Here is a 27,126-nt window from a genome sequence, read left to right on the forward strand (position 1 = left end):
CTTTGATACATGTCCTTCTTAAATGCGAAGGGACTTTCATCTAGACAAACCGAAGTAAAAAAATTAATATAAGATAGATTTTGCTTCTCTCGTAAGATATGTGTACCCATAATATTTTATTGCCTCTATAACTGTATATATTTATAAAAAAACGAATACTTTCACGTGCGTGTAAAATGTGATTTTTTTCAGAAGAAAACATTGTTAAGCTAATATTGTACTGGATAAGAATCGTACATCGTCTGTAAGAATGACAATAATAAGATATCGGGCAAATAGAGAACAATCTTTATTCTCAGAACAAATTTCATATTGTTTATTGTTAAGTATATTTAACCCCCTTTAAACCCCATTAAATACATTTAACTGTCAAGTTTATTGTTATTTTGGAAGGGACAAAAATTACCTAATAGTTTGATTATTCACATATGTCTGTCTTATAATTGCCCATTTGATGTACTTTGTGCGTATCTTATATCTCCTTACTTTTCTGTGTAGTTAGATCGTATCTATCGCTATTTATATTAGATTTCGACATCTCATGTCACGACTCTGACTCGTTTTCACATTATCTTACAATCATCGTGCGAGGGAGATTGTTAAAACGAAACAGAAAAGAGAGAAGGAAAATGTTATGAAAGTAGAATGTACGTAGCGCTGTCGAGAAATGCAATCAAGCAAGTTTGGCAGCAATCCAATTAGATTATGCAGTACGATCCATTCTTGAAGCAACAGGAAAGGAGTGGTGCTAGGAAGTTGAGAAAACATGTTTACTATAAAAGCCCATCTAATGTTTTTGATGGTAGTATTTTCACTTTTCGGAGAAAACTCCGGGAAATGTCGGAAACCGAAAGTAATTTGAAAATTTTAAATAGCAACATGGGGCAATATGAGTATTATTGGATATAGCTTTTAGAAAGAAACAACTTCTGCTTGAGAAAAAGAATTTAATGTCACTCGGAAATGAGAAGATAGTTACACATGTTTAAAGCGTCTGCCACCTTGAAGACATCCTCTCCATCCTTTGTCTTTGTCGATTGCGATGTAATCGTTGAATTCCTGAAGCATGTATATTTCTTAACATTTCCGGATTGATTGTTGCAATAATTCATTGCTGCATATTCTCGTCGATGTGGTCGGTAGTTTTTGGTAATGTTTTTTTCCACAAAAAGGCGAGTAGTGTTATATTATTGTTATCATTATTCTGTAGTTTTTCATTCTTGTATATGGTTGAATATTGTGAAGAAACCCCATTAAAGTATTCTCATTGAATAATATGTAAGCAAAGAAATATAGGATGAGTTAGGGTTTTCTTTAGGGAAGGGATACAGAAGGCGCGCGGAGTCCCTCGTTCGCGCACATGCGTATATACTGTTTATCATTTTTAATGTTTTTTTAATGTAATTATTTTACACTGTGAGAGACGGGAAAGTATCCTTTATTTATGAAGCTTTTTTGTTAATAAATTTTTAATAAATAATGAGCGACAGCTAAAACCTTTTGAAGGCTACTCAAGGAAGGGTAACTTCTATAATGTATCTCAAGATCAAGTTGGTCTCCTCGGAGGTGAGTCTCCTAAACATCAATTTTATCATATATATATCTGCACCTTTTGTTAAACGCTAAAATTGGATTTAAGAATAAGCTATATTCGTTCGGTCGAGGACATATAAGTATTAACGATTTCTCGAGTATATAATCGCGAATAAATTTTGAGACGGGATACATTCTAAAACTCATAAAAATGTAGACAATTTATCTATCCGCGTCTATATACTCGAGAACTACGAGAAATCGTTAATACATTGCTTACGTAACCCCGATCGAACGAATACAACTTATCTATAATCCGATTTTAGCGTTTAAGAAAAGAAGATAGATCATATTTCTAACGAGATAGGGATGAGTTTATAAACAAATTAAAAAAAGAAAAATAAAAGATATAAATCAAAGTTTGGCACAATGCCTGTTTTAATTTACCGTATCAAACTATTATCAGGTCAAATAGAAAATGATTTTGAATAAAAATCGCCTTACATAAAATATAATAACACGATTTAAACGAAACGCCTGCACAATTTTGCTGCAGAAAACAGTGTCTTAAATATATATTTATGAAATATCCGATTGACGTGGATGTGAGGCAGAGTAGTAGGCGGAAGAAGAACCTTAAAAAATGCTTTAATAATAAATATTAATGAATTAATAATAAAATTCGAGATCCAAAAATAATCGTATAAAATCGAATCGGACTAAATACATCTTATCCGGCTTGAGAAATTTCGCTCTATATAATAATTGGATTTATATCACAATTAAAGTTTTCAGCGCTATTAATGATAATTGTGTCGACGATTACAATCGTTATCGTAACATGAACATCAATGTTTTAAACAAATTATTAGTTTAAACAAATTTTATCCATTTTTTCTTCTGCTACACACACACATACACACTTTCTCTCTCTCTCTCTCTCTCTCTCTCTCTCTCTCTCTCTCTCTCTCTTTCTCTCTCTCTCTCTCTCCCTCTCTCTCTCTCTCTCACTTTCTTGTTTTCGTTCTCGAAAAATTAAACAAAGAATACAATTCCACACACAATCGTGTATCGACATAATCAATTTTTTTTTATGATTATATAAATGTATACGTCATTATCACGAGTTAATCTTCAGCGTGAACGAGATGATGCAATTGCCGGTAAGTTTCTCAACGCGTGTACTTATGTATGTGTGTTCATATTTGTATGTCGTACGCTGTGTACATGTATGTGTGTGTGCGAGTGTGCGATCAAGCGAAAATCGAAGAGTCTCCTAAAACACACTTAATGTCGGCGAGTCAGCTATTGTTGTGGGCCGCAATAGGTGGACAATTCATTGTATGTGCACGCATTGAGACAGCATTCCTCGTAGATACCTCGAGCCCTTCGGACGCGGCTGCCGCGATAACGGTTTATGAACTGTGTTGCTCCCATCCCGGATATAAAAAGGGAAGGTCTCTCGTAGTTGAGCGGATATTCGGACACTTCCAATTCTGAAACGAAAGCGAACTTTTATGAACGCGCAGAAAATAAAGGTGGTATGCTGGTTTAAGATCGCTCGACGATTTCACGATCGTCAATAAATTGCGCGATCGCATCCAGATCCTGCTGTCAGATTACGAATGTTACGAATCAGACGAATTTTTCAGACAGCGATAAACTCTGACTGAGAAAAAGATCCGCGCAAATTTCTGACGTAAATCCCGCGTCTGTTTTCGACGTGAGGAATCGGCGCTGATCAAATGGCGCGAACGGAAAAGGCCATGGAAAAATGCGACGCCCCCGATCATTGGCATATTTAATTATCCCACGATTAGAGAGCGTGCCGGCTCACGATCCCGCTCGAGAATACTTAATGCGAGTTCGCATGTATTATTCATCGGCGGCAAAGTGGCGATTATTCGGTTAATTGCTAGTATCAGATTGATTGCCTACTTGATCGTCTTTCGCGGAATGTGCCGTGCTCGAGGAACTTTAACCGTTAAAACCGGTAGCTCGAAGAACTTCAACCGTTAAAACCGGTAGAGAGATTCGGCACTGGAAGTACGAGGTGAGAATTTCCTCGCGATTTTCGCGAATCGCAAGATTTACTTCGAACGCGAAGTTGTAACTGAGGTGGGCAAGTACGCGGATTATGGGCTGACCTCATTCCTAGATGAAACCGTTCAATCGTGGGTCCGGCATAAATTAAGCCTCATTTATATTCCCAGACGGGTCGTCTTAAATCCGCACATCCGACGTTCGCGGACGCCGGTATTTGTCTGCTTGGAAGATCTGCATGCGCCCCCCCCGCCCGCGATGTATAGATAGATTCTCAGGTACTCGCTCGTAAAATTTCGGACGTGCGAGCGTCGCGCGAATGGTCGTGCGATGTTGAAAGCTGCGCCGCGAGGAGGTACATCATCGCGCTCTGCGTCAGTGTGGGGTGATGTTAATCGAGAAAGAAGGAATCCGAGCGGCATTAATATTAACGAGCGAGTCGCTGCATTATAAAGGCAAATTTCTCATCGCGAAGAGGCCGCCATCGAGAAACGTACTTCCTGAAATTATCATCGCGCCTGAGGATGCACAAGAACATATCATCGGCTGAGACTCGCTCCAGCAGAGCCAATATCTCGAGGGCGAGGGAACACCGTGGTCGTAATTATCGCCGCATCGTGCGATTAACGGTCAATTTCGCAGTCTGCTTAATTGCCGCGTGAGAACATAAGTGTCGTTTATAAGCGAGGAGGATTTCTGCTAATACGCGTGGATTTACATCTAGTGAGTAATGATTGGCTCCAGAATTATCCACGTTGTGTGTGATTGTGATTTTACCTGAGTACATATTACTGCGTCTGGTGCCGGGGTCGACAAAATGTGACTTCTCCTGTTGGGTCTTGTTCTCCTCCTGTTGAACGTTCTTCTTGAACATGTTATTGTACACGCCCGTACAGACTGTCTGTAGAGCATTGGACAGTCTTCTGCCGCAATATCTTTGCGGTACGTTCATCGACCATTTTAATGCGTAACTACCGTCGGATTGTGCATTTCCTGATTCTGGCATAAGAAATGCGACAGCCATCACCAAGGTCACGATCACACTCAATCGATACGCGGACATCTGGAAGCAATAATATAATGTTTGTTTAAGTGCGTGTTCGCGCAATCGTACAGCGCAATCGTACAGCGCAATCGAAACAAGCGAGATTGTTTCGTCATTTGATTATCGATTCTTGTACATCCCGATTGCTTCCGCATGTCTTATCCTGAGGCTCTGCCTCAATCACTCTCAATATTTCGAAATCGTGTTCTGATGGTTTGCTCTTTGACAGACAGAAACGAATAAGACCGAAATGATCGCTTTGAATTTATCATATTATATTACATATCTTGGCGCATATCGTTAATTAATTAATTAATCGAGAAAATGACGCGCATGTTCATTGCGAGTAAAATATTATGGCGATTAGTCGGTCGATCGTCGCATAGCTTTCGAGCGAACGACAACGTTGACGTTAGCTGGAACTGACCGAACTGGAACTGTTTGCGCACTTAGATACGTTCAGTATAGGGAGGTAATATTTTAGTCAACTTTATTTGACCTCGACAGATATCTAGTTTGAATAATTTTCCATTACTCGTTTAGGTAAAAGTATTAAATTTGAGCGTAAGAACACGCGCACTTGAGGTACAGTGTGGACTTCGACGCCGAGTGCGCCGTGGAAGACTCGTTATTGCTGTTAAGGCTCTGTTTATACTTGTCGAGATTTATTGAATGTGCATGTATATACAGGGTGTCCAAATTAAATGTAACAAACTCTCTTATAAACTCCAATTTATCGAATTGAATGGAAAAATATCTCCATCGTTCGGCAAGCACCAAGCATGATGTTTTTCGAAACGTTTGATTGTCATGATTAATGAAAGAAGAGACAAAAATGATCGTGTTTGCAAAATGGTAATATGTAGCTAGAATGTTATGGAAATCTTTCGGTGTGGTCGCGTGACTTTCAAGCCAACAACATTGGCATTAGCCGGAGCTGACCAGATGAACTGTTTATTAAAGTATTGCCTTCTTATATCCAGCATCTAGATTTTATTCGACATCGACAGATATTCGATTCAGATAATTTTCCATTATCCGTTTAGGTAAAAATACTAAACTTGAGCATAAAAATACGCGCATTTGTAAAGACAGGAGAAAACTCTGCTATTCAGATTAATGAAAGCTTTGTTTGCACGCGACGTTGGTACTTTTAAGTCTGGACACCCTATATACATATAAAGTATAATTGCCTAATAGGCACAACGTCGGCGGCGGTACGGCATTCCAATGACCGTGCACAGGGTGCGTCTATTTTTAGGTATCTTTCACTTAAATATAAGTTCTTTCGCGCTAAGAGAGGAGGGAGGAACGGATCAGCATTAGAGTACCCGACAGAACAAAAGAAAAAGATCACTTCTCATGCTTTGACTATAAGATATGACCTTTGTTCACACATCAGCGGCAACATAATTTCGGTGCTGCTCGATAAGTAGTTGACTACAGTATATTCTTATTATTATAAAACATCGCATGTACATATGCGTGGCGATTTTGTGAATAAAACATCGCGGAGACATTCCGTATACTTCGACGAAAGTTTCAGATTATATTGATTATATTTTGTGTTCCCGATCAAAATGGCAACTGTGTTTTGATAACGAATTTTAGAATATGAAAAATTTGGTCATCGGAATCGTTTACGATATCGTCATATTATCACTCATTAATCCTACTAATATCCAATCGGATTAAGCAGGAGAATTGAGTAAATAAATAAAAAGATAATTATCTCATCGAATAGGATTTTATATGTTACGACAAATTGTATCGTACATATTTTAGACCAACATAAATCCAACGGCTATTAATTGCTAATCGTATTTTATATTATAGATAGTACATCTATCCTGGATTAAATCATACGATGTGTGTATTTACATGTAAACACAACTAGCAGAATAATCTCTTTACTTGAGATATTCTCTAGTTTACTTGAGGTAGATTAAGATAATAATTCTGTAATATTTGCTCAAAGCGCGGTCAGGATAAACGCATGTAGCTGGATTACAACAATGTTGACTTGTTTTGCAAGTTTGTCGATTAGCTGCGTTATCAGTGAAAATGGAAATAAGGCCAATGGCTTTGATATCATCGTGTACGAGGATACAGCACGATGCACGATACATGATTCATATGTTTGTTGGCGAAACATGTTGATGAGAGAGAGAGAGAGAGAGAGAGAGAGAGAGAGAGAGAGAGAGAGAGAGAGAGAGAGAGAGAGAGAGAGAAAGAGAGAGAGAGAGAGAGAGAGAGAGAGAGAGAGAGAGAGAGAGAGAGAGAGAGAGAGAGAGAGAGAGATTCTCGCGAGAGAGCATTTATTTCTTATAACTTACAGATGAGTAATTACCGAAGTTCCAACAACTTCATCAACAGATATCGATTCTGAGTATGTCCATTTTCGAGCAATTTCGTGGGACATCGCTTTTAATTACGCAGCATTGCTTTTAATTATGATTTGAATGTTGAAATCAATTAAAACTGCATCAAAAATTTAATTTTATTCCGAATTTTTTATTTCAACGTTTCAAGGTTGACGGTCATTATTTATGATCGATTCGCGTATGCAATATCATTAGGTAGACGCGTGCCAGACTCGTCGCCATAGAAGACGACACATTGACTTGCCCTCTTCAAAACAAGCTACGCGAATATGGGACAGACCATTTCTATTTCCGGCGCATTGTGCCGACGGGAATTTGCGTTCAACATTAGCAATAACAGAAAGAAACGGCGCATATTGATGTCGAAGTTATCTAACCCTATTTATCTTTCTCCCCTCGTGATTATTGATGATGCTGGAAACATCATCAATACACGCGTATAATATCTGTAATCTTCGAAGAGTATTACTAGGCCGATAGATTGATTGAATCGTTTGTTACATCCGCAATTTAATGAAGATCTTTAATGTACCGAAATTTCGGATGAATAGAACTTTCAAAGTTAACAATTGTATTCATACCACGATGATGTAGCGTTTCTAATATTTGTTTCATTGTTACGTATTTCACCAAATTTTACCGTTGAGTCGTGATGTTTGAAATATTTAGCATCGATCGTGTCTGTCGGTGATTCTCCCCTTTGTCGGCGCGAAAGAAATCACGTGTCTATCAATCGGAAAATAAAGCCGATACCAGATCTAAAAGTGCGTATTTGCGTCTACGAGCGCGATTTCAAACGAGAGTTGCGATATTTTACAGTAAATTTAATAAGCCTGTAAACGGTTTAACCACGAGCAAATAAAAAAGCGCAAGCACGAGTATTATCCGAAAATCGGAACGTCCGTACATACGAAATATTTTATTATCTTTACTATCTTCGCGAAAAGGATTATCCTTATAGAGAAAAAAAATTGTCCCTATAGAGAAAGAAAGGGAAAGAAAGGGAAAGAGGGGGAGGGAGAAAGAGAGAGAGAGAGAGAGAGAGAGAGAGAGAGAGAGAGAGAGAGAGAGAGAGAGAGAGAAATTTTTGTGCTGAAATATCACAATTTTATCGATCAAGGATGTTGAATAATTTTTCGATCTTTCTAGATGTGCGTTCTCTTTAGGTCTCGCGTGTGTCGTGAGATATTATTTTGTTATACCGTCTTGGCTTTCTGCCACTTCAATGGCAATTCGCGTAAAGTAAGAGCAAAGCGCACGACGATTACCGTGTTGACAATGAACGGGCGCGCGCCGTTCATTGGCTTTTCGTCTGACATTCCTAACGACTGTAAACAGTACTGAGCTACATAGATTCACTCGGCCATCACAACAGAGAGAAAAGCGCATTGCACGATAAGAAAAAGTCCCACAAATTGAAAAGAGGACTCGTTCTCCAAAGCGCGCTCTCAATCGCCCACCCTTTCCTCCGCCATTCCCGCCGGAGGACTTCTCTTTTTTGTTCTCCTTCTCTTGCCCCTTTCTCTTTCTTATATGATCACGGCGCATTTCTATTTTTGTCCTCGTCCTTTCTCTTGACATTATCTACCAAGTATCGCAGGCAGACATGAGTAATAAACACGTGTATATAACACTCGGAAAGATACTAAGCGGGTCGCTCACTTATATACGCACTCGAGGGAGCGCACTTACGTTCGATCAAGCGCAAACCAGCCAGGGGTGATCGACTTTCCCGATTAGAGTGTGACCGCACACTTCGCAAGAGAATCAGGAAACTTTTCCGTTTTCGCGCGGGAGGATGAAATGCTTGAAAAATACAGGAATAATTTGTTCGGTTACGATCGCATGCGTGGATTCGTGCCGTTCTATATCGTGCGGATTTTCGGTCGATCTCACACAGGAATCTAGCTGCAAAATTACACGTCTTACAATACAATGGATGGATGCAAGCAATTTTCGGCGCGAGATGTTAATTGAGATATGGTCGGCGTGTCGCCAAGAATCGTTAATTAACGGACGCTCCCCCTCGTTTCGCGTTGGAATCCCCGGCATTGCGTAAGAAGCAATTGTTTAGCTTTGCGCAAATTAAAATAACGAACGCGAGATATCGTGGGACGCGCAACAGAAATAGCTCGCTATTTTAAGTCGGCCGATTGTAGGGTTGGAAAATGTTGATGTCTTGAGTCAAGACGTGTTTTTAATGGCGCGAGATTGCGCCGTTTTCCGCATATCTGGAATTATTTAGAATGTAACGTTTTTTTGGCCGGAGAAACTCGCGGCTGATACGAAAGACCGACGAAGGAGAGAGAGAGACTCCAACATCGTCGTGCTCCTACGTGAGTCACGGGCGATAAAAGCGTACTTTTAGCCTCGTCGGAATTTGCCTACAACACGTATATGTGATTTTTTCAATGAGACAACCGTGTGTCGCGTGTATAGAAATATTTCGAGTGTATGCAATGTGTTTATGGAAATCGGTAGAACGTGATTTTTACGGCGAATTCGCGATAACGATTACGAAATGCAACACGCGAATACGAAACGCCAGATATTCCAGTAGCGAATATTTAGCGACAATCAATATTTAACAGCACCGTTCAGCCGCGGAAATTGCAGCACGATATCTGGTGAGAGTTTATACGCGACAATAAAAATGATCGACTCGTTAGAGGCGAATATCACCTCAATTAAGATGCTCGAAATCTCGGAATGCTGCTTTAACGTCGCAAAGTGGTATAATTAACTGTACGCCGTTTACTCATGCCGTATACGTATTACGAATATCGTGTAATTGAGCAGAACGTATTGAATAACGAGGGTATGAACTTGTGCATTACAAACGGCACGTGAGAGGCAAGAAATGCCAATGTGAAGGGGTATTCACCTGTACAAAACGCATGAATTAATCGGCTCGTTGCTCGATCAACGAGCATCTAATTACGTTTATCATCGTTTAATTTCGTTTAATTTCCAAAATTTCACGAAAGATCATCGTCTTTGTTCGCGATATAGTTTCGAAATACGAAATTTGAATATTATGAATATGAAATTTAGATTATTATTTTTAATTTGATATTAATTTGAGCATATAATTTGGATTGTATGAAATGAGAGAGGTATATTTAATAGACACTTATTAATTATTGTACGATTTGTTGAAGAAACGTGTAAAGCGGACGGATTATAATTTGTAACTAAAGGTTAAAGAGAGAGATCAACGAACGTGAAATTTTAAGGCACAGAGAGTTACTTTAATACTAATGGCAGAACGTTTTGCCGAGCGTTGAATGATCGACGTGTGTCATCAAGTTGATATTATAATTTAAAGAGATGGCCTAAACGCGAATAAGACTCGCATTCTCTAATAATACAATTGCACGTTGCATGAGCACCAAGCGTGCTGCACATATGTGCATCAAGTGCAGCAATTTGAGAGAAATCACATGGTACTTGAGGCGGCTGTGAGCGTAGTTGGAATTAGTGTCAATCGTTATCCTCGGATAATTCGACATTTGTATAATCGGTTCGCTCCTTAGCGATCATCCTGACTCGAAATGAGAGCAGAGACTCGCTCCGACGTATATTTGCAGGATCAAACATCTCAAATCATCTCGAGCGAAAGTATCTTTGCCGAATATCGCTCGTTCAACCTTCGTTCAGGACTTGAAATAAAGGAATCGAAACGGAAAGCAGGACGATAACAAAACATCGCGGCTCCTCGTGACGTAAATTCCTCCCAGCGGCAACAAATAAACGCTAAATGCCGCACTTTACCGCGTGTCGTTCTCCGCCAACCGGCTGTGGAAATCAAACAACAAAATCCAATCAGTGAATAAGAGCCTTTCTGTCTCGCGGCCGAAAATATTTTTTATATATTTATTTGCCAAAATGAGACGCTTCCCGATACGGGCGGCGTAGCGTCGAAGAGCAAACTTACTGAGTACGTTGAGGTAACACGTGGATCATAAGGCGATTTCTCTATCACCAGATAATATCACAGTCTGCCACTCTTTCTCGGACGACGCTGTTACTACGGGACGCTACTGTTGCGGACGCAAACGGGTTGACGGCGAATCGTTACGGTGACAGCGAGGCTAGTTATTCTCATGAGGGATGCGATTACGGAGTAGCCCGTAGGCGATGCTGGCTGGCTTCTCAGCACGATCAACCCTTTCCACTACCTATGTATGTTGGCGAGCACTTCGAGATAGCCCTCGTTCTTCTGTGCCACCTGTGCCGGACGAGATCACACAGCAGAGGGGGTCGCGAACCGATCAGTCGATCGCGGAAGGCACCTGTCCGAGATTGACCTCGGCTGGACCGCGCGCTGTCGACTAGTCGCAAACCTGACTTCTCGGTTCTCCGGCGAGCGAGGTTGCTGCAGCTTCTGTAGCTTCGTTTATGCAAAGTGTACCACAGGTGCACGGTACTCTTCCTCTTCCCTCTTCTGCTTCTTCTTATTTCTAGCCTAGTTGCTTAGGCGCATTGTAGATCACAGTCGTGTATTCTTCTTATCCTCCTCCTCCTCCTCCTCCTCCTCTTCCTGGCCTGCCCGGGCGAGAATCGCGACGAGAAATACGCTATTTTCTATGAGATCCTCGAATACCTCGCTCGATCCTCTCTGCCCGACCCTCGTCGAATGGTCCTGAGCGATTTCGCAGCGAGACGGCCCGATCGAAAATCGTAAGCTCTTGTTCACGATTTCAAGTATATAATTCAGCCTACGGATCAGAGATCAGCGGTGACGATCGCGAGCGCGGACCCTACGCTTCTCTCTTTCCGAGAGGATCGACGAGGCACGTCTCGACCGCTCGGTCGCCGACGAGCGTCTCAGGCTCTCTTCCGACTGAGAACGTGCGGTCACGTTTCTGACAATGCCAGCCTGATTGACCGCAATTGTCACGGAGACCTGTCCTCGGAGGAGTTCTCCGTCTCGAGAGGAGACCACTGACGAACTAGCGTAAGGTGGTTTGCATTCGCACTCGCACTCGCACTTGCACTCGCACTCGCATTCGCATTCGCACTCGCACTCGCACTCGCACTCTCTCTCTCTCTCTCTCTCTCTCTCTCTCTCTCTCTCTCTCTCTCTCTCTCTCTCTCTCTCTCTCTCTCCTCCCCTCTTTCTTTCTTCTTCTCTCTTTCCTCCTCTGCCGTATAAGCGGAGCTTGTTGTCTTTCATTTGAGTGCATAGTCGGGAAAGAGTAAATAATATTGACAGAGGAGAGGCAAGGGGGAGGGAGAGCGAGGAGGAAATGTTGCGCGTTGTTCGACACACGTTGAAAGAACCGGACGAAACGGTCACATGTGGAGGAGGAACGAGCGGTAATTAGGCGCGTGAAACTTATTTGAGTTCACACTAAAGCGCCTAGCAGAAGGAGGAGACGGGTGTTGGCGTTTGTCTGGGGAGAAAAGCGGCCCCGGTTGCCTCGTCTGTGAGGTCGTAAGAAGAATGACATGTCATGTCTCTGTACTTCACCGAATTCGGATCGCTCCGCGCTATCGTTTGACTGATTATCGGTTGACATAAGTGCTTAAAGGCCAGTTTAAAGGCCATGTGGCCGCTCGAATATAAACTTGCCTGATCGGGTCACATTTAAAATGTAGCTAAGCAGTTTTCTCCATTGTTGAATAGATGTAACGAGAGAGAGAGGGGGGGAGAGAGAGAGAGAGAGAGAGAGAGGGAGAGAGGGAGAGAGAGAGAGAGAGAGAGAGAGAGCGTGTAATGAGCACATCACACGATATACTCCGGTGATGGAGCAAATGGTTATACTTATCGGGGAAATCCCAGCGTTCTCCTTTTTGCCTATTAAAGATATCGCAATGATGGAAAATAATTTGGCGGAGAAACAAATGATCCCGGCTTAGTCGTCGATCACTACAATGGCGGGCATTTGCCTCGTTCTTCCGTAAACGAATCGCATACCGCGGTTAACATTCGGTTCCATTTCGCGAATCAATTAGTCCGTCAGTCTGAGGTGCAGGTGCCATGAAAGCAGCTTGAAAGCGAGCCGAAGTTCGATTCACGAAATTGGAGATCCTCGCAAAGTAACGGTACGATTGACGAGAGAACGAAATTACGAAATGATTTGATAGAAAAGAAAGAAAGAAAGAAGAGAATTATATTTGCGATCGAGGAAAAATATTCACGTTAGAAATCCACAGCAATTACACGCCGCTGCGATCTACAATAGGCGTCTTCGGTGTGCTTGCACTCGCCGTTGATACGATTTAATTTCTCTCATCTCTTCTACATCCTTCTTCTCTCCGTCCGCTCTCGTCGTTGTTCACGGCAGATTCACGGGTGTCGTGACATCTCCGCGACGATTGTTTCCAAATTGGATGACCCCTATCGGGAGGTCGTGTGCGAAGACGTGACATACAGACAGCCGACTTTCTTGTTCTTTCTGTCGTACATTCTTCTAGCCTCCGCCTCCGCAGACGGCCAATTGTGAACAGTTATCTGCGAACATGTGCCACATCCAGATCGTACGCACGGTCTCTCGGTGCACCCTCTCTCTTTTCGGTATGATCGCGATCGCTGTCTGTCGCGTCTGACAGACGGTGACGACAGTGGCAGCCGTCTGCTTCCTACATTGGCGGCGCTTTAGCGCGGAATCAAGCAAGTTTAACGCGACTAATTACCGTTTGTGTTCTCCGCTTCGTCCAGAGTCATGGCGCGCTGGATCGCGCGATTTACTTGATTTTCCAGTACGATCCAAGACGAAAAAAATAAATAGAAATTTCGTTGAGACAAACCAGTTCGCGCGAAATACGTAAGTCGTCGGTTTATTATTTTTGCTGCTTGAGTTACGAAAAATGTCGATTGCTCGCTTCGAAATAATAATTCATCAACTTCTGATTCTTCGGACGCCTTATGCCTATTTTTTTACACACGAAAGCAACGGTGTGGATACAGGTAGATGAATTTCGCACGGTCCTACTTTTTCATCATTGTGACTCTATTGTCGGTAGAACACTCCGGTCTGGATCTACAAGTGCCAGGCAGATGCTATCCTCCTCTCAAGCGATCATAGTCCTGCAATTGAGTCTGCGAAATAACGCTACACGCGGGCAATTGTCCTCCTAAGAGGAAAGCACTGCTGTCCTACTTACACAGTCAACCCTAATGGGACCCATTACTGGGCACTGAACAGAAATAAGCGACGAGAGTTTTTCCACGCGGAAATAACAACCCGACAAATCTCGGAAACAATGACGCGATTTTCAATCCTCGACGGGCTCTCTCGATAACGAGACGATTCATGGCACATTGCGCGTGACAGCAGATGTGTGTCGTGTTCAAATTTGACGGTCTTCTAATTGCAGCCACAAAATGTATGCATAATGCTGCGATTTGATAATAATAATAATAATAATAATAATAATAATAACATATATTCCTTTAAATTAGTATACAACGCGCAAAAATTATTATTACCATTCAATATTACATTTTATATGTATACTGGAATAAAATATAAATGTAATAATATCGTGTAATGTATCTTACTGTGCGCGCGTATATGTGTGTGTGTGTGTTGGATGGAGATCTGAAAGAGGAACTTTAGATCGCCATTGTTAGTTAATACTCTCGGTGCAGCGCGGCTAGCGGCAGAATTCCGGAGAGTCGCGTTTATTAGATCGAGAAGATAGAAAGTCTCTCGCAAGTTCTTTTCCAAGAAATCAACTCGGATGTGTAGGGACGTGAAGCGATCTGAGCGATAAGTTAATCGTGAGGCATATTGCGCGGTAATACGAAGAATCTTCAAGTATAGCGCGGCTCGCGTGACGTTGCCTATTCGCTACCCCGATTTATCCCGCAACAGTCAAGTTTTTGCACGGCAAAGTGGAGTGCACACGCCTCCCCCTCCCTCGCCCCATTCCACCCCCTGTTTGTGTTCCGTGTAACTTGGTAAGTGTTTCATTTATCATGCGCGCTGATATTTTTATCTACACGAGGTCTTAAATAGAATAATTAGATATTTTCGCGAATAATTACATTTTAAAATAAAACAGTTACACATCTCCGATGAAACGCGTGCAGGGTAAACGACTGTCGGGATTGCAATCGGGTTACATTTTACATATTCAGTTCTTGTTAATCGATAACGTCTCAAAGGATACGAAGCACTTTTGGTTCGCTCTCGCGATCGCGCATTATTTGAAGTTAAAACGGGTCGTTTCATATTTTGCGTAGAGATAGATGGATATTTTTACGTGCTTGTTTTCTCGTTATTGTACGTGATCTGTTTGTTACGAAATTTCAGTTTGAAAATTGAGAAAAATGGAAGGAAAAAATATCGAGACACCTTGTCTGTCGCGGCTTTTACTTGCAACATTAACATCGTATTTTATTCCCAATATTTGCTTGCCCAGTAACTCGTACGTGGCGAGATAAACAATACTTATTGCCTTGGCAAGCAGCTTCTATCTTAAATATCGGAAGAAGGAGTTTGTATAAAGCAAAAACCGCTATAGATGACGAGAGTTCGTCTGCGCGAGAAACTATGTATGTTGCGCGGTAACATGTCTGCCCGTTTGGCGTTTTACTATTACGATCGTTTGAATTTCAAGTTACAAGTAACATTACGTAACGTAAACGATTGAAAGTGTTAAAACGGGAAGTTAAAACGGGAAAGCAAGTGACAAATGGCAACATTGTTAATTAACTTTTTTGATGACAAGGAATTACAAAGGCTCATATAACAAAGATATAACAAAATTATGTCTTTAACGTTCCATGAGTACGTTTACACGGCTATGCGAAGGAGATTATTCCAACATATAATGAAGAACAATTTAAATCGCATCTCAGTTTGATGTGCCGCTGCGTACGGTCAGTTTTCATCTTTTAGAAATATTTCCCTCATCTTAGATACCCGCGTGTGTGTGTGTGTGTGTGTGTGATGTTTTTACCTTCAGTGCGCTCCCTTTGAATGTCACACGCGCGCTTTCTCCGCTCTACCTCGCCGAAATAATCGTTTGTGAACAGAAGTTATGGCGTTACGCAGAAGTTATGGCGTCATTATTCGGTCTGTAAGCGCTTATAATGCCAAAGCGGACGACATGAACGACGCTTATAAGTCGGTAACTCACGCTTACAACGCGCGAGCGCCCAAAGCGAAAATGCATCCTACGCCTGATTTTTGCGCAACGCGAGTAAAATTCAAAAGCAGCAGCCTGTTTCTTTCAACGCTTAGCGCATACTACCCGAAATATGAGTTTGCGCGGCAACGGAAACATGAAGACAAGAATATTGCAAAAAAATTGTTGACACGTGATATAAATCTTCATTAACATTAGAAACGTTCTTAAGATGATCATAGCGTGAAAAACTCAACAGTTTAATCAGTTGCACGCTTTAATCTGATGTACCTTTTACTGTCTTCGCAGAGAAAATGCTGAGGCTTTTCTCCAACCGACACAAGTTATGCATTGAACGCGACAAATTATTATTATAAAGAGCAATACAAATTTTTGCACAAGCACGAATGAAAATTATCACAATGATCCGTCGAGTCTGTGATCTGTCCGCAACCGCGTTGACGTCTAAATCAGCAACAGATCAATAAGCAAGTCCAGGAAAAATACAAATATTTGAGAAAGAAGAATAAAAATGTGTGCCCCTTTATGCCGGCGGCAGCCTAAGTTCACGAAATAACGAATCAAAAACCGATTTCGAATCTCGCGTATAGCGAAGTCTCTTGTCTCGAGCTGCCGAAAATCCTGCCGGATTGTGTCATTACGAGGAACATTGTCACCATGGACACGCAAGTCCGTCTCAAACATATATACCACTTAAAGTTAAAGTTGAAAAAATTGCAAAGTAAACCGCAAGTAAGTAAAGTAAAGACGTAAAGGGGAAAACGAGATCCGGTGTCGAAAGGAACGCGTGACTGCGCTATGATACGAGCTTAAAAATCACCGCCACGATTGCAGACTCGTGTTTAGCGTGTGTGATCAGCGGTAAAGTATGTGTACGTGCGCAAGTGCGTGATGCCGTATGTCCCGCTGCTCGGTGGTTGCTGCGTTCGCAGCAGATTCGTACACCTTCGTGCGTGCGAGGTGGCGAAAGGTCGCGACGTTGGTACTCACTGTGCAAGTGTGCCGGCGATTGTTACTCGATGATGCGTGTACGTCTTGTGGTGGCCGAAAAGGTAGCCGCCTTCCTTATAAACACTCAGCTCGCCGGTGGTAATACTGAGCAACGGAGACGTGTTCATTAAGCACGTTTACACGGGGGCACCTGTCAGCTTCCCTTAATCGCGCGGCACGCGGCTAATACGGTGCCTGCATACGGAAGGGCGTGCGGTCAACCGTGAACTGCCCCCTACACCACGTTTTGCAACCTCGCGCGGCCGATTAGATCCGGTACGCTGCTGACTTCCGAAAGGACCACGCGCTCCTTCTTTAACCGCTCTCGTGATCCCACTGCGTGCGTCAACATTTCTTTTTCTTCAACGTCATCTTGCTTCTCTCGACGAAAAAAAGGGAGAAAGAAACAAGCATCGCGTGGGGCGACTCTTGTCGACAGGTAGTTTCTGATTATCATTGTAAATGATTGCGATGATATTTCTTTTTTTTATAATTTCGAGTCGATGCAATGGGATTGCTGTGATGCAATTAACGTGGTTTCTCCTCGAACTTTTCGAGCCTGTATCGTGTCTGTATAATCGAAGTACATTGAAAGGAACAACTATTGAATCTCTTTGAGGGCAAAATTATACTACGTATAATTACGCAGGTCAAGCGAGGTCTTAAACATTTAAACATAGGATATTCCACGTCCTCCCAAGCACAAGGATAATTCAAAAAGGAAATCGATAATATACCTGAAGATACAGGACGGAAGATGTCTAAAAAGAGTAGAACATCCAGCATCCGTATCTAGCCAATCATTGACGTTGAAAACGCGGTGCCTTCGGATTCACGGGAACGCCTGGGGTCAAACACTTGGCCTGACTCTCGCCGCCCAACAGCTCCTGCGGGCGTCCGAAAAGGGAATTTTAAATGGAGCATCGAGACGTCGCTTTCACAGACGCCCGGACTGAGCTGCGATGACTGATCAAGGACACTGTTTTCGATTAGAACAGAATCTCGCGAGCTATAATGAGTCGACGAGAGAGCGTCTTCGGGTTTCCTGGGTGGCGCGGCGCGGCGCGGCGCGGCGTGGCGCGGCGCGGCGCGACGCGTCGCGTCGCCTCGCGTCGCGTCGCGTCGCGCAGTCGGACCCCAGCGAGCAGTCGTCTCGAGGTCGATTAACGCGTTAACCTTCACGTCGGCCAGCAGTTTTCGTTTGCTCGGTATAATACGGAATCTATTTTAGCCAATCCTAATATAGATTGGGGTTCGTTTGGAACTCGGCGACGTAAATCCCGCCTGAAAACACCCAAGATTGTACGTCGTTTACGGTTTATAGCGTTCACGAGCGATGACTTGGCCGCGGGAAGAAAATAACTGGGAAGAGAAAATACCAAATAACGGCCGGAGCGATAACGATGGTCAGTGCGCACTTCACGTCGAAAACATTGTCGGTCGTAGTCGTGGCAGATAGCGATAGCAGTTTTGTCATTGCTCCTCCGGTTCGTTGGCTTATTTGTAATATCTAAATATAATATTATCTGTTTTGTCGTTCCGCGCTACCTGATATCCGGAGAATGCCGGTTTATTGAGAACTTTCCGCTAACATGCGATTCTCTTTATATCTCGGAGTAATTTGCGAACTTATCTTTATATGACGTTCTTCTCGGCGATACGATCAGAATATGTTAAATGAATATGTTCGCCGAACCTTTTAGAAACGCCCTGTACGTACCGTGAAATGCGAAAAAAGATTTACGAGAAGGAAGAAATTATTTATCGCGAAACCTATTTATGCATTTCACGTAGATGGAAGTACAGTGATGAAATTAGGTAATTCACAAGCACCCTATACATCGCTTTCATGTTTCATTTCCATATTTATCGGGTGGAGCATTTTTACATTATACACACACACATACACACACACACATCAGCCTCGTAAGTGAGGGGCGTGATAGGGTAAAAGTCTTGTAACTTCCACATGCATACTATATGATGTTTCAGCAGTTTGCCATCCGATGAACATGAAAGCCAGCTTGATTCATTACTTTGCCACTTTGTAAGCCCGCAACGACTTGCTTTCGTGCTACAATCGATATAACAAGTTGCAGGTAATGCACGGACTAAATCGACGATCGGGCGATGACCTTTCGAATAAACTTTGTTTATGTGTGCGCATCGATGAAGCGAAGAAATGCGAATGTTACTCGTGTGTTGTTTTCTGTAAGATCTCCATTATAAAAATCCGAAGACGATAAGCGTATTAAAATCTTGATTTTCGCTATGTTCGTTAACGTAATCATCTTAACGAATCCCATCTTTCTCCTACTAATTCAAGCTGGAATACTGCGGCCACTGCGGCATCTCTCTCCTTTTTAAGAGAAACGAAGTCTTCGTAAAAATTATTATTCAGATAATATACAAACCTTTAAAGGATAATTAGAGAGTATCCTGAGGATACCGTATATCCTAAGGATGTACATCCTCAAAATATTTCTTGGAGATTTGTGCTGCTGGATACATAAACTACGTCTCGAAATGGTTTGAACATATTTTTTTCTTCCAACGTAATTCAAAATACAAACGATGATTTAAAGATTACTTGTCTAAGAAAAAATCCTAGAAACTAAATCGGAGAATGGAATAACAGGAAAGTGATTGTTACCACAATATTGTATACTACAGAAGATGAGAGAGGGAAGGGAAAGAGAGGAGAGAGACAAAGCGAGAATTACATGTAAATTCTCGTGTAGTTATAATGATTCTTATATTTCGCGGGATTTATATCTTGAATTTTTGGAACCTTTAAACTACTCGTCACAATCAATTTGTGTACCTCTGATTGTACAAGATTTAAAATCAAAGCGCACATGGGAGGGAAATAAAAAGAGCGTCTACCATTCTTTTAAATATATTTTATAAAACGTCCTATTTTTATACAGCATATAAAACAATACTCTGTATTTATTTTTATATTCACACATTAGCTCTATATGACTGTGTACCACCATAACCTTTTGTTATATGCATAACTTTACAGTATTCGGCGGATTTACGTTAATACTATGACAACGCACTGTCCTTTGTCTGTTGAATCCCTTGCTTGCTACCGACTGTTGCGGTACTCCGATTGAATTGTAACTCGGAATTCGCGTGTTTCGAGCCGTGTTTCTGTGTGATATCTAGTTTCGTTACGTCAGCACTTATAATCCTATCGAAAACCCTGTCCGTAGTAGGTTCCACGATATTAGTCAACTCGGGGACCGTTTGCTCGGGACGCTGTCCGTCCTTAGTTTCCATACCGACACCGTTCATCGCTCGGGCAGGCTGTGATGGACCTTTCAAGTGTATAATGTGATTATTCAGGGAGTCAGTATTGCTTTGCTTATTTCCTATGTGATTGTGAACTACCGCGTGATTTGCGAAAACGGAATCCGTCTTTCCTAAGAATTTCCCGTTCGTCGGCTCGTTATTAAAGTTTCTATCCCTCACGTTGCTGTTCCAAAGCGAATCGTCAAAGACGTCGGTGTCGCGCTGATCCGGTGGCAGACGGTTAATACGGGTTTTCACGATCGAGAGATGCCTCTGCACGTAGTCCTGCTGTGGCGCCAGAGCGGCAGCGCGTTCCAGACACTGCAGTGCTAGGCCCAATTTACCACGCTCCACCATCACAACGCATAAATTGTGCAATCCTTGTATGTTATTGGGATCCAACTGTAGTATTCTACGGTAACACTGAAATGATCGTACTGACATTAATTGTGATCGTAATCTACTGTCGCTTATATAGCGATCACGTCTCGTTTGTATCGTTGATAAAATATTTTATGAAACCTAAACTCTGATATTAACATTAGATGTTTCCTGTATGTGTGTGTATGCGGGTGTGTGATTAAATTTTAAATAAATTTTTTGATAATATATACATCCACAATAGAAATGTGCGGTTTTATCCAAGCACATGAACTGTGTGTTATTTTCAGGGTCAATGAGTTACACGCAGTGTCTTACATTTTCCGCAGCGTCCAGATCCTTTATATTATTGATATAAATATCTCCCAAGAGTATTAGGCCTTTCACATGATCCGGATGGAACCTGACCAATTGGTTTAAAAATGGTGCCGCTTCGAGCGGACGTTGTTCGTCCGCCAATAATAATGCAAGATTGAATAAGGCAGAGCGAAAGTCTTCTTTCAACGCCACAGCGTTGCGGAACCAACGTTCCGCACTACCGCTGTCGTGATCGTCCATAGCCAACATTCCCAAATTAAAATGTACACGCTCGTTATTGGAATCCTGTAGTCAGACCATACGCAAAAGAATTGTGATACGTTATCTTTTTAATTTATTTATGTTTCCATGAATAGCTCAGAAAAGAGAGGATAATTACCTTTCGCAAAAGTTTCAGAAGTCTCTCTCTAGCTACTTTACGTAATTCCGCTCGTCCCAACTCTTGGAGTAATATAGCGGAATTCAGTAACGCTTGTTCATGCTCCGGGTCAAACTCTAAAGCTTTGTCCAAATATGCTAAAGCTTGAGACGCTTTTCCTTGTTCCAAAAATACAACACCAAGCTGCGTAAATATCAAACAGTTAATAAGTTTGATAATCAATTTTCTCATTACTTTTAAAATACGATTACGCATACTTATTCATATTCCCGTCTCTCTTAAAAATTAACGCTTACATTATCATATGAGATAATGTAAACATTGTAATTATATAATTATATAATAATGTAATCATAAAATCATGTTCAATGCTTACATTATAATATATATCAGGATTATTACTGTCATAAAACAGCGCTCGCTCATAAACCTCCTGGGCTTCTTTCGTACGATTAAGCTTAATTAAGACATCGCCACGATTAATATATGCTTGAGTATAATCCGCACGCATACTGATCGCTTGCCTGTATAATAAATCAGCCTCTTCTAACCTAGTTGCGTTCTTAGCTATCAAATTAGCCAAATTAACAAACACATTTAAATGGTTCGGTGCTATACGTGCTTGATAAGATTCTCCTGGCTTTGCTTTTGGTAATAGCGACTTGGCCTATTAAAATAAAAAAAAGAAGAGAAAATGAAAACACATTATTCAAGAAATAAGTTTGCTCCTCTTAATTTTGATGTTAATGATGATTTACTGACGATTATGATGATGATGATTTAATGATGATTTGATCTTAATAATGATTTACTTACCTTCAAATATGCATCTTCAGCTTCTTTGAACATTTTAAGATGATTATAAGTTCGTCCAACATTAATGTGCGCTCCAATATCGTCACCCTGTACTTGTACAGCCATGTTGAAAAAATTTAACGCTTCCTTAAATCGCCCTTGGCTTTCCAACGCATGGCCCACGTTGTTAAATAGTTTGGCATTTCTATCGTTCACTTTCAAACCCGACATAAATATCGAATATTCGTCTAGCCAGTCGTAATTTCTGACAAATGTTTTCGTCGTATGCGCAGCCAAAAGCGTCACCAGTAAAACTAGCATCAATTTTTTGCACCTGTAAGATAATATTTGTATGAGATTTTCTTCGACTCGCGCAAGTGAATAAAATATAAGTATAAAGTTGAATCATGTCCACTGACGACACAACTTACTTCTTGTCTGCTAAAATGCTCCATCCGTATCCAATAAGCATGCAAAATCCCATGGAAGGTGCATACAACACTCTTTCAGCAATTACAAATCCGACCGGGAAGAAAAGATTCGACGCAGGTAAAAAAGGGAGTATCATCATAGCCAAACTCTGCAGGCATTAATTAGAAAACATCACGTATTCGTTAAGTGTTAGTATTGTTAATTGCAGAATCCACACAAATAAATCTCTAAAACATGCATATTACTATATTCTTCTTATAACTGGCAATCATATACTATCGCTTACATATCCTCTACTACATTATATGACCTAATTCCACAATGATCTCTACTGACCATAATGAGTATGACCGACGTCTGTCTGCTACGTGTTACAACAGCTGTCACAAGCAATCCTAGTACGGTTCCATGAGTAGCTAGGGTCGCAAGGTTGCGGACATCAGTGAAGCTTTCTACTAACGGTATCGTTCCCATTGTCCAATCACAGCATAAATCACTTGGAAGAAATAGCAGTCTTAGGTTCACTGCAGCGAGATAATTATATGTAAGCTGTCTGGTTGGCGTTGCAGCAACTGATGCAGGATTGTCGAATCTAAGAGATACACATATTGTTATTTTCGTCTTTAAATACACAATTTAAAAATTTAAGAATATTGCAAGTCATGAGTTGCAATCGTACCTGGTAAATACAGGTAACTTTGAGCCCATTATATGTAACCGTAGGATAAGCAGGCTAAATGTAACAAGTGTAAGGGCGGTCAAACGTTTTGTACCCTCGCCTGACCATGCAGGTGAAATTTTATTACCACCAAAAGCTGACTTTAATGCTAAGAAAATATCCCTTGCTCTAACCTATGAATATGGAATTATGTATATGAGTATAATTTTATCTGAGAGAAGATGTATTACAAATTTATAACAGATTGGGAATTTACCTTCTGTACAACAAAAATTTCATATAGTACACAAACTGCAGTGGCTGTAATTCCTTGCTCCTTGCACAACATTGCGGTAAATACAAAAAACATAGACAATATCAAGTATTTCCACCCTGTGAATACAGAACATACGTGAATCGATGCTTAATGTTTTCACAGTGAGTCACTCACATCTGTATTAAAATTATTACCTGTAGATCTTTTGCTTCTGCAACATTTAGTATATGTAATTAAAGCTGCCAGGTAAAACAATGAGGACAAAGTTTCTGCCCTACCGACTACACCTGTGACCTAAGACATAATTAAAGTTATAACACAACATATTAATATCAATTGTGAATGCTGCATAAATAATTAAAATATCTCTGTGTATATATTTTGTAATTATTACATACTGCTTCTGTATGTATAGGATGTACAGCAAAGAATAATGATGACACAAAACTCGCTGCATCTGGTAGAAACATCAAACAGATCCTGCAATGGAGCAATTTTTTGACAAAAATTTTAAATTTCACAGATTAAAGAAATATAACTTTCTACAAAATTTTATTCCCCATGCTTTTGATTTTTTCATGATGTTACGAAATAAAAGTGCAAAACAGATATAAACGCACCTGAAATATAATAGACATACTCCAACATGTAGAATAACATTTAGCAGGTGATATCCCATAGGATCCAGCTGATGAATCAGGTAATTCCATCGGAATGTGAGTACACAAAGAGGTCTATAAGATTTGTGCGATTGTTCCTATTAAAAAAAAAAAAAAAAATAAATAGGAAAATGAAAAAATTCATATATCAATTTGAAGCGAAAGATAGAATATAGAATTTATTTTATATAAATTTTTTAATAAAACTTTAAAATAATAGCTTCAATAAAATTTTTTATGATATTAAAAAAAAGTAATATGTATATATTTTTTTTAATTTTATATATTGTGTGTGTGTGTGTGTGAAAATTCTCTTAATAATGATATATCGCAATTAATTTTTTAATTTATTTCTATTAACAATGTACTGAATTTTTGAGATCATTGATAATCAAATATTGTTATAAATTGACTTATAACAATTTAGTATAGATTATTGTTACAACTATTGATTACAAGTAATATTTCTGATTAAACTATAAATAAAAGTAAATTAATAAGGGTGAATGGCATTAATCAATATGTTTGGCAGAGAAACATTGGCTGTTTTAAAGTATTAAGAACTTAAGTATTCAAGTTCATTAAATAATTAAGTCGCTATAATTTAAGATATCATCGCGAATAAATCTACTCGTCGTAATTATATTTTCATGCATTTAGAATTCTACATTTAGAATAGAATCAATGTACGCTCGATCTTTAGAAAGAAAAAGAAACGTCAGAATGTAACGAAAAATATTTCTTTAACTTTAAATCGATGCAGCATGACGTGACGCGGTTGTGAGAATGCATTCTATCTAAATAAAACAGACGAAATTTGATTTGCTTTCTATTATAAATCGATATAGTTTCAACAATATTAATTATTAATGCTACAAAACAAAAGAAAATCTGTTTTAAGCCTCGCATTTTCGTCAGCAAATGTATATGAGAATCATTTTCGCATATTTCTGGCATCAAAATTTGAATTTCTCCGAATTGGAATTCAAATTATAACTGATGGAATTTCGGCGATATTAATGTCAATCATTGTATTCGCATGAAAAAAAAAAAAGCAAAGATTCTCGCCTGCAAAGTATACAAGAATTTCATTAAACTCGGTACAATCTCAGCAGCATCAATGAATACGAAAAAATATTTACGTGATAATAAAAGTAAATATAATAAAAATAAATAACATTTTTGCACAAATTCTCGTGTTTCCATAATCAAGCGAATTAACGAAAACTATTTGCTCCGGATAATAGTGCAGAAATTTGAATGTTATGGAATCAGTATTAATACTTGTGGAAAATCGATAGAATCTCAACAAGAGTATTATCGATTGCTGTAGACACAAAGGGATGCATCGTTATTCCATCAGCCATCGCGTTTCCATCGTCGAAAAATAAACAGATGTAATTTTCGACGTATCGATAGCATGGAAATCCAAGTCTCTCCCCGAAATCATACCGATCTAAATTCCCGCTGCGTGGGGAACATCGCACGCATGAAGGGACGGTGGACGAGGGAGAGACGGAAGACGGAACGAGAGATCGGATCGGGATGAAATGGACAGGACGCTTGCGGATCAATACGCAGGGGGCCGTCTATAGGGGAAGGGAATGGGAGGGGAGAATCTCGAACGCGCGTCCTCCAGCAGCGGGCGACGATGCCTCCTCTTTCCGTCTTTATCTTTCTCTCCCTCTTACTATATTCTCTCTCTCTCTCTCTCTCTCTCTCTCTCTCCCTCGTTTTTTCTCACACCTTATGCATCGGGGTGCCCCAGAAGTCATTGTAGAAGACATTCTTGAGGGGCGTGTGAGGCCTTAGGTCGCGGTTATCCTTGATCGCCGAGATGTCATCGAAGACGAAGCCGCAGCCGAGGCTGTTGAGGTACACGGCGAGCGCGGTTACCGCCACGATCGCCGCGAGTGCTCCCCGCGCAGGCACTCCCATCACAAATAACACATCGATCGGCCGGCCGTCTCTCGTTTCTTTCGCGCGGTCTCGCCGACCACCGTGATGTTCTACTGTATTCTCTCTCTCTCTCTCTCTCTCTCTCTCTCTCTCTCTCTCTCTCTCTCTCTTTTCCTTCCCCCTTGCTTCTCTTTTCCTTCCTCCGCTTTCGTCCTCGCGTTTTCCCTCACACTCTCTCTCTCTCTCTCTCCTCTCCTTCGCTCTCGATATTGCAACACGGTGTAAGACCCTAACTGTAAGAACCCCACGAGAGACGTACGAATGTCATTTCCACGCACGTCGACGTAGCCGCGTCCGCTTTCAGGCACATCACAATTGATGTCGATTCGCCGCGACCAGGCACCAGCGCGAGTGCCGGCGAGTCGAAGCGCGTCGCGTCGTCGCCGACATGGTCACCGGTGGAGTGACAGATCCAGGGAAGTTGAGATTCTCCCGCAGTTCGCTTGCTAGCCCTACGCTCGAGCTTTTTCACCGTGATCGAACGCGCGAGACTGACGAGCGAGGACGGGACGAGGAAACGTGGTGAAAATAGAAAGAGAGGGCACGATGAAAACGCGAGCGTACGCACGCACCGTGCACCGCGATCGAGCTGTCAAACGACGGAGTTGCGTTGCGCACAATCGTGTCGACAGCGACGCCGGCGTCATCGTCGCGCGATGCGCCGCTCCGGCAGAATGGACGGCGCGAAGTGAGATTCGAAAATACGGAGATCGTAATTGTCATCGTGGGTAGAATAGGACAGTTGAAATTCTAGGTACTAAAAGTAATCGTTAAGAAAAGAGATCGACAGATGAAGGATAACAAGACGAATGACCGTCCATTTTGCTTTCGATATTTTGCACCTTCCATATGCAATGTGGAACAGATA

General features: G+C 41.1%; 2 protein-coding genes across 5 annotated transcripts; both read right to left on the minus strand.

The window, feature by feature from the left end:
• Window positions 1–1,943: 1,943 nt before the first annotated feature.
• On the minus strand, window positions 1,944–17,160 carry ILP-2 (insulin-like peptide 2). Of its 2 annotated transcripts, none has more exons than XM_011149533.3 (3): window positions 17,101–17,160; window positions 4,354–4,639; window positions 1,944–3,029 (listed from the first exon to the last, which is right to left on the minus strand). In XM_011149533.3, the coding sequence occupies exons 2-3, from the start codon at window positions 4,637–4,639 to the stop codon at window positions 2,839–2,841; spliced, it is 477 nt and encodes a 158-aa protein (XP_011147835.1). In that variant the 5' UTR covers window positions 17,101–17,160; the 3' UTR covers window positions 1,944–2,838. The 2 variants fall into 2 exon arrangements, with proteins under 2 accessions (XP_011147835.1, XP_011147836.1); XM_011149534.3 differs by lacking the exon at window positions 17,101–17,160 and adding an exon at window positions 10,943–11,921.
• Window positions 17,161–20,016: 2,856 nt separating this feature from the next.
• LOC105188196 (Transmembrane O-mannosyltransferase targeting cadherins 3) lies at window positions 20,017–26,887 on the minus strand. 3 transcript variants are annotated; one of them, XM_011149537.2, is made up of 14 exons: window positions 26,046–26,887; window positions 24,261–24,397; window positions 24,039–24,120; window positions 23,835–23,934; window positions 23,641–23,756; window positions 23,385–23,557; window positions 23,042–23,297; window positions 22,705–22,853; window positions 22,295–22,607; window positions 21,855–22,145; window positions 21,479–21,661; window positions 21,100–21,384; window positions 20,581–20,823; window positions 20,243–20,426 (listed from the first exon to the last, which is right to left on the minus strand). In XM_011149537.2, exons 1-14 carry the CDS (start codon window positions 26,235–26,237, stop codon window positions 20,400–20,402), a joined length of 2,547 nt encoding a protein of 848 aa, XP_011147839.1. In that variant the 5' UTR covers window positions 26,238–26,887; the 3' UTR covers window positions 20,243–20,399. The 3 variants fall into 3 exon arrangements, with proteins under 3 accessions (XP_011147837.1, XP_011147839.1, XP_011147838.1); XM_011149536.2 differs by having other exon boundaries at window positions 20,500–20,823; XM_011149535.2 differs by having other exon boundaries at window positions 20,017–20,823; window positions 26,046–26,237.
• Between the last annotated feature and the right edge of the window lie 239 nt (window positions 26,888–27,126).

This window comes from Harpegnathos saltator, unplaced genomic scaffold, assembly GCF_003227715.2.
Source record: "Harpegnathos saltator strain DR-91 unplaced genomic scaffold, Hsal_v8.6 scaffold33, whole genome shotgun sequence".
In the NCBI taxonomy this organism is placed as follows: domain Eukaryota; kingdom Metazoa; phylum Arthropoda; class Insecta; order Hymenoptera; family Formicidae; genus Harpegnathos; species Harpegnathos saltator.